The 8,310-nt window shown below is 40.1% G+C and overlaps 1 protein-coding gene across 1 annotated transcript; it reads left to right on the top strand.

Annotated features, from left to right (window-relative positions):
- The first annotated feature begins 4,274 nt into the window (after window positions 1–4,274).
- LOC144631026 (uncharacterized) lies at window positions 4,275–6,936 on the top strand. The gene is made up of 3 exons (XM_078489387.1): window positions 4,275–4,393; window positions 5,464–5,549; window positions 6,701–6,936. The coding sequence occupies exons 1-3, from the start codon at window positions 4,319–4,321 to the stop codon at window positions 6,924–6,926; spliced, it is 387 nt and encodes a 128-aa protein (XP_078345513.1). The 5' UTR covers window positions 4,275–4,318; the 3' UTR covers window positions 6,927–6,936.
- Window positions 6,937–8,310: the final 1,374 nt, after the last annotated feature.

Here is an 8,310-nt window from a genome sequence, read left to right as displayed (position 1 = left end):
GCTCCGACTGCCAGGCCTCCTACATCGGAGAGACCGGTAGAAACCTTACCACGAGACTGACTGAACACAAACGAGCGACGAGAAATGGTGATGTCAACAATCACATTTCTGAACACCATCGACTTACTTAACCGTCAAAATCGACTGGGACTCTGCTGAATGCTTAACCTACAGTACTAACTATTTCAACGACTGACTCTGGGAAGCTGGTACACAAACTTAGAACAAACGCCTATAAACAGATGTCAACAACTACCGGCACCTCACATACGGCTTATTCACGACTTAAACAGAATCGACAAACGGACCGCTAACAGAACGACGTAATTTGACTAACAATAGACAGAACAGAACGACTTATCGTAATTAGACTAACAATAGACAGATCGAAACTGACCAATTACTGATGACAAACTTTACACGAGTCTTACAGCCAATAACATCACGGCTGAAATGACCAATCAATTACAACGGACCAGACTTATAACATCATCGACTGACAACAACTTTTCACTTGACTCTGAAGACGACTTCCGCTCAGGTTGTCGAAACGTCAGTCACCAACAACAGTTCTTCTCAAAACTACTACTCTCACCAGGACGATCATACTTTACGACCTACTGATACTCCTGGGTTCAAACCATTTACTATATAATCAATATCATTGATAAGATATAATTAGTTTTATTTTTATACAACTTACCTTCGTGGCAGGCGACTTCCTTGTCTTGACAGGATGTCCCTTTGATATTTCTTCATCTGAAACTGAAAAAACAATGTCAAAATTATAAGTTCAGTTCTGACCTCCCTGTGAACCAAATTGACTACAAGAAATCGCATGCCAAACTTTAGACCCAAAGCAACCACGAAGAAATCGCCCAAACAAAGGGCGGATCCAGGAGGTTCGCTGCAGCTAACTCGACAACGTTGGTAATCAATCATGGCATCAGCCGTAAAAATGGCATCGACAATTAATGAAAGGAATCAGCCTCTATGTCATAGACTTACACGAAATATATCTTTAAGATATTTTTTTTGACGTTCAGTTTATTTTTTTTCTAATAATTCGATATTTCAAAGATGACAAGTGCCGTACATCGTTTTCATGTCGGCTAAACTCGAAAGGAGTATCATAGTTGGTGTGAATGGTCCAAGCTAGTGGTTAGAACTTGGAAACGGTTCTTAAAGAGAAATAATTGTTCACGTTACTTGATAGAATTGCGGCTTCGTTTTGCCTCCAGCTCAGATCTAGCTCGTACTCTTACCTTGTCAGGTTTTACTGACCACTGCAGCTAAATGAACTCGAGAGTGAGTTGTTTGCCTAGGCCAGGTCCTTAAGTGCAAGATACCACTTTACAATTTCTCTAAACTTTTTAAAACGCTTTTTGTGGCGGTTAACTTCCATTTGTCAACAATTTTTTGCCCTTCGAAGAAGTCAAACGGTTCCATCCGACCACGAGGAACTCAAGAATAAAATGCAAATAAGTTCCCCGACGGAGACCAAAAATTCACACTTTAAATTTTGCACGTGAAAACGGCATGCCAAGTTCCTTAGGTGTTAGTTGTCATTCCTAATTGCTTTTTGCCTCTCTGTCAAAAAGAGTCTTTAAAACTAGTTATGCTTCACGTACTTGCACGTTCATTTCTTGCAAATCCAAACTAATGTTTACTTGAAAGGTTTTGAACGACGACTCATGACGATTCGTTTCGAAACAGAGTTACAAGGCAACAAAAATGGCGTTTTGAAGAATTTTACTGCAAATTTACAAGCTTCCGTCTGCATCAATGCGTTTTTGCTTTTTTTAATTAACACGTTTTTGCTTTCATGGAAAACATAGTCTTTCGACAGAACCTGTCATATGAAATCAAATTGTAGAATCTTTGAGCTTTAAGTGTAGCGACAGACAAAATTAAAGTGCATCAGAAAGTATGTGATTTAAAACAGAAACGCGTTTGTGTGAACATAGTTAGTAGAAGGGACTTACTATGGTGTGAACAATTTTCGTATACATGCATGCAGCGTGGTCGAAAATATTTTGCTACGTTTCTGGCTACATGCATATGAAAACGGACACTATCAAAAACGGATTACCTCCGAGGAGTCCCTTTTACTTCAATCTGAGTAAAATTAAGTATAAAAATTAGCGAAAATAAGCCACGAAATGTTCTCTCATTTAAATTCTGAGTAAAATTAACAACAATTACATGGTTGAATCAGAGAGAAAAAAAAACGAACCATCCAGCCTGGGGTAATCTCGTACCCAGATCTTCTCAACCCTCGGAGAGAACTTCCATGGTAAGTAGACATCTGGGTACGAGATTAAGCCTGGGGCTCTCGATGGCGCGCGATCGCACGCGATCGCGCGCACACGATCGCGCGCAGGGCGCTAAAAAAACACCCGTCCTTTCTTTTTGTCTCGTGACGTCATGACGTTGTCATGACGACACGAGATAATACTACAGGGGAGAAGGTGCATTCCATGCGTGTTTCAGTGCTTTCTGAGGCCGCGGAATTTTCCCGCCATGTCAATATTTTTCTCGCCATGTCAATATTTTTCCCGCCATGTCAAAATTTTCTTTTTTTAGTAAAGGCCGAAAAATGCGATCATCAGATTTAAACAAAACAGATGCTGTTTGCACTGACAGTTGCGTTTATTTTTAAGCTTTTTGTTTGTTTTTCTTAGTGATAAAAGCGATCACACGAGATTCCCTCCATTCTAGTCATATTAGTCAATCAGATAATAGCTACCGTTTCGTGAGAACAATGTGTTTTATGATTTTGGTACAGCAATAGGGGAAAAGCATGTCTTAAACAGGATTGCGCCGTACAGAACTGTAGGTATGTCGACCGACAATATGCCAGGAAAACCTTTTTTTGCCGTTTCCATTTTTGATTAGATCCGATTTCAAAGATGTAATAGACCGTAGTAGTCGAACCACATGTGTGCCTTTACTTTAGTTGACTAGCTAGCTTGGGCATGTTAGAATTTGTGCTGATTAAACTAGTTCAAAACACCTGGTAGATCCCGTGGACATTATTTTCCTTGTGTGTCTTTAATTTGAGTATTACCCTAAACCATTTTGGAAAACAGTTCCAAATTTCCCCAGTCACGAAGACACACGCGAAAGGTCAACCATGAAACTTTGCTTGGTAGTGTGCGTGGGTTTATTGAAACGTGAGGCTGAAAACGTTCTTATCAGTCACAAACACAAAACAACAAAGGAGAATCTGTGACTTTGTTGACCTTTTTTAGATATTTAAGAACTATCTGTGACAGATAAATGCTTAATGAATCAAAGTGCAATACAGCGTTTTCCCACAGCTAAGTATCTGTCTGTATTCTTTTTCTGCTGTTATCGGAGTCCTATAACTGTTCAACGGCTACGTGCTGGAGTGTACTTTGAATTTAAGTCAAGCCTACTTTCGGCTGCTTGGAAAAATCGCTTTTGATAAGGTGTCGGAAACAAGTCGCGTGACAATTATAAGTACAAACATTATCCGCCTGACAGAAATAGCAACGATCAATCAGTATGAATCAAGATGGACGCTTAATTACCGTGATAGTGATCGGAATGGATACCATTATAAAGGCATCGATTTCAAAACTTTGTTTTAAATAAGCATGTTGTAACGTCTTGAGTACGTAAATAAACGAAGGACAACACTTTAGATCCGTTAAGCCAGCTTTAATGGCGTCTTCGACAACTGAAAAGCGGAAAGCATGGTTGGTGCACTCATGCATGACACCACGTGACTATGACATACAATCGTTAACCGGAAGTGAAATAAACAAGATACGCGACACATGTAATCTTATATATATTTTTTAGTTGGATTTTGAGCCTTTCGCGTGAGAACCTTTTGTAGTTGGAATAAACCTTTGTTTTTATCTTTAACTGTGAAGTCGTGAAGTTCAGCGCAAGCATTCACGACAAAGGTGTCTGAATTGACAACAGAATCAAGAGTTTCGTATATCGTGTTGTGAATGTCACAACTTTTATCGAGCGACAAAAGTAGCTTTAGTTTTAGTTCAAATTTTAGGGGTGAGGAGTCTAAATGTTTCTTTATGTTAGATGCACACTTTTTAATTTTCGATATCTTTACAAGCAATAAATAGACGTGAAAAGCGGTCTATTTTCAAATAAATTAAACTCTGAAAAGAGTCACGAGACACTAAGCCCAGTGGGCTTTTGATTAGTGCCCTGATCGCGCGATAGGCGCGAACGCGGCGGGGATTCTTGAGGAAGACTGGTACGGTACGTCATGTAAATTCAATGAAAACTGACTGTCGACGGTAACCAAAACAAAACTACAAACATGGCGGACGAACAGAATCAACACGACGATTTGAGACAATTCGTTTCTGATGAATGTAAAGCACAAGCAAATGAAGTGAGTACATATTGAGTGATCCATGTTACGACTTTTAAAAAAATCATTGCATTGAGAAAAATCGTCTGAAACCGCTTTTATTGTAAAGCAACTAGACATCGAAAACGGCTCTAGAAAATACCTTCGTCAGCTTCGTTCATGTGTTCGTTATGCTTAAGGTGGCTTAATACAGTTTTGAGAGGGCAAATCAGTCCAATCTTTAACTCTCTTGTACAATCTCCAGAAAAGTTTTTTTCTTTTTCTTATCACAGTTTGTTAAATCCTAAAACCATCTAATGCGATATTTGGAAAATAAAAATGCTAATAAACAGCTTAAATGAACGGCCGAGTGCTTGAGAGGGGACTGGCACTAGTAGTTTAAACGGCGTTTTTCTCAAAATCCACCCGTACGACCTTACCTTAAAATTTCAGAAATAAAAAATTGGCTTTGATATATCATTCATGCAAAATAATATAAAAATCTGTAAGACAGATTTTTCGCAAAATAGGAAAATGTGATATTTTGCCGATTTTTAAAATAGCTCAAAATCTGTCTTACAGATTTTTTCAAAATTTTGGCTGTGGACGTGGTTCACCCCTTGAATTTAATTGTAAAAGTTTCATAATAGGTTGTACGGTAGGTTTTCGAGAAAATCTGGATCAAAATCTGGCTTTTTCGACCTCCGAAGTGAATCAAATTGCGCGTGCGCGCGCGCGCTAATATGACGCCATGCGTCGCGAGCGATAATGAAAGAAAAATTAGAACTTCTCTGTCGGTTGTTTATCCACCTTTTTTGCCATATTTTTTTCCATCCCAGGTTTCAAGACCTATCTGGAAGTATTTTGAAGTTTTCTTTTGTATACAAATTTGGTAAAGCGTGGTAAAACAGATGGAACTCCTTTTCGTTTCTGTTTAGAGTTGCAAGCGCCATTTTAGCCCGCGCGAGCAATAATGACGTCAAGCAGAAAATCGTAGCGCGCGCCTTTGAGCCACGTAAAAACTGCATTCGGCCACCTTAAGCTTACATTTCCTCAGACTTTTTCATCATTCGTCGTCGTTTCTCTTTATTCTTATCTTCCTTCTTTTTTAGCGATCTGATGCTAACCCCGAGGACGCTGCATTAGATGCCGAGAGAATGAACAACTTTTACCAGCGCGCTTTGAACGAAAGCGAGCGGTGAGTACAAATTTGCTGGATTATTAAAAAAAGCTTAATGCTTTATAAACGCTGTCTGACATTTGCAGACTGCAGACTTTCACTCCGGTTAGCCCACTACGTTCTCCAAATAGCCCACTTTTTACTCCGGTCAGCCTGAATAGCACTTCGGTTAGCCTGTTTGTACATTGTTGACACAAAAATAGTCTAAACTTCAATCTAGTAATTCTCCTCAAAGAGCTAATGTAGCAAAAGTTATTTTTTTTGGTCTGAGACATGGTGGCAAGGACACTGTGAGCCCTACATGCAGTGGTAAAGCCCTGTCCAAAGTTCCCCATCTGAGAAAAAAAAGAGAGAGATAAACAGGCCTCTATTCTGTACCCTATTAAGGGGTGGTAAAAGGTCCTTCAAAACAATAAAATTTGAGTGAAATCTCATGGACCCCACTCTGAGTCTCGCTCACTTTTTTTTTTGTTTTTTGTAATGCCATTATGGAGAGCAATTTTTTTTGCATGGCTAAGAAAGTCATAGGCTTGCAAAAAAGATATTAGTCTTGACCTCACAAAGGCTTAGAAAGGGTTGTCAAAATAAGCCAGCAACCGGCGCATTTCACCGGCTATTCCGAATACTGCGCCGGCTACTCGGAATAAATTAGTAGGTCAGTTCTGAGGGTTCTGAGTATTTCGTAGCCCCCTACTTTTTGGATGGAACCTGCTACTCAAAAACCCACTGACAATTAACCCTGCTTAGATTTACCATTCCCTGCCCCTGCATTAACCAAACTACAAAATTATCCTGGACAAACCTGTTGAGACGATTAACCAAATGTCCACTAATTTGGGTACCACAGCTTTTTTTTTTCCAACCCCTCTCCCCCAATTAAATGCTGTGAGTGATGTTGCTTTGTGAAAAAAAAAAAAAAGACGGGTGAATTGCAAACCCCAGGAAACAGCATTGAGCTGGGGGAAAGAGTTCAAAAGAATATTTATTATTCTCAACTACCAGTAGTTTTGACCAGATTTATAGATACTTGTGCGTGCCATACCAAAATCTTTTTCTAACTCTTCTTCTGTCAAGTTTTGAGTAGTTGCACTTAAACCCACAAAACCAGTGCATCAATCATTTTCACGAATGCTTGCAAACTTTGATGTAAATATTTGATCTTGCTTTAGAATGAGCAATGAAGTCACAAAATCCCACATGCAAAGAAATGAACTTCATAAAGAGCTGGGAGCAGACATGTTTGCAAGCTGGACACAGGACCATGCTCAGCAGGTTCTTAGTTCTCAGAGATATGAGCTGTGGAGCAAGGAAGAGGAAAAAGCAAAGAAAGCCCTTCAACAGCTAGAAAACACATCAATTCATGATGACGAAAGCAGTGATGATGCTTTACACTGACAATACATGCAGGACTTGAAAAAAACAACAAAAAAACTTAAATCAAACTTGGTTCAAGTAACCTGCAAACAGCAGATGAAAATACGTCTGCAATGCAGGCTAGCTTCAAGCAACTCCCAAATTTTGCTTGCTCATGGCCATAACATGCTTGCCTAAGTTTATTTTCTTGAAATTGTCATTTAGTAAACTGGGCTCTTGCCTCTAAGGCAAGTGAGCATTAAAAGTTATTTGCTTGGCAGGAAAAAACTACTTTCCCTGGACGACTGGACAGGTCTTTATCAAGCTCTATACATGTACATCTCAGACACTGCAGCCTTCTTTCCTTTTCAGTGCTATATGTATATTTTTAATTCTAGACCAGAATGTATTTTTTAAATGAAAAACATGTCACTTTAGGGACGACCATTTAATTTTTGTGTGGAGGTACATGTAGGGGGGGGGGGGCAAGTTGGGCAATTAAGGAAAAAAATATATTGCGTAGGAAAAGTAGTAGCAGAAGAAAAAAAATCATGCACAAGTAAGCACGGGAAAAAATCTAAGCAAGCCTCACCAGGTAAACATGGTTGGGTTGTGCTAGTAAAAAAAAAAAAAAAAAACTTACAAGCAATGCTAAAAAAACATCTTACTCAGAAGAAATTGCCCAACCCCCTCCCCTCAAAAATTAAATGGTCCATGTCTTACCTCTAGATACAAAAGGCATATTGTCAATAAGGGAATGTCTAGGTAAAGTCTGTGTCCGAGCCAAGTGGCGCATACAGCCGGAGCTTATCCCGGTTTCCGTAGCGTTAAGCGACTAGGAGTATTGCTACTCCCCCCTGGATGGGATGCTAGTCCATCGCAGGGTTACCCCCCAGCAGTAAATTTGCCGGTACCCATTTAAACACCTGGGTGGAGAGAGGCACTGTGAGAGTAAAGTGTCTTGCCCAAGAACACAACGCAGCGCCCTGGCCAGGCCTCGAACCCGGGCCGTTCGACCAGGAGTCGAGCGCGCTAACCATAGGCCACCGCACCTCCCCCCTAGACCTCCCCTCTAGGGAATGTCTAGATGTCGCACCAAATTCTCAAAACCAACACAAATCTAGGGGAGGGGCCTGGGCCCCTACTGATTTTTAGGCCAAACTAAGGGATGCAGTGCCGAGATAAAATATTTTCGAGAGCAGGCCCCCTATTACTCCAGGCTCTGGATGATCAGGTCCAGGGCTCAACTGAATAATATTCAGACAGTTGCCGGTAGTGTTGACCGGCCAGATAGATTTTAGCTCAGTCACATGTTATTTCTGACTGGTCAAAATATTGAAGAAAGCAATTTTAAACTACCACTCGTTTCTACTGTTCGATAGATTGTCTTCATTTGCGTGGCATAAAAAAAACTTCTATTTCTTCA

This window comes from Oculina patagonica, chromosome 11 (assembly GCF_052425735.1).
Source record: "Oculina patagonica isolate OP01 chromosome 11, crgOcupat, whole genome shotgun sequence".
Classification (NCBI taxonomy): domain Eukaryota; kingdom Metazoa; phylum Cnidaria; class Anthozoa; order Scleractinia; family Oculinidae; genus Oculina; species Oculina patagonica.
The sequence above is the reverse complement of the archived record's forward strand: the minus strand, read 5'-3'. Positions and strand labels throughout refer to the sequence as shown.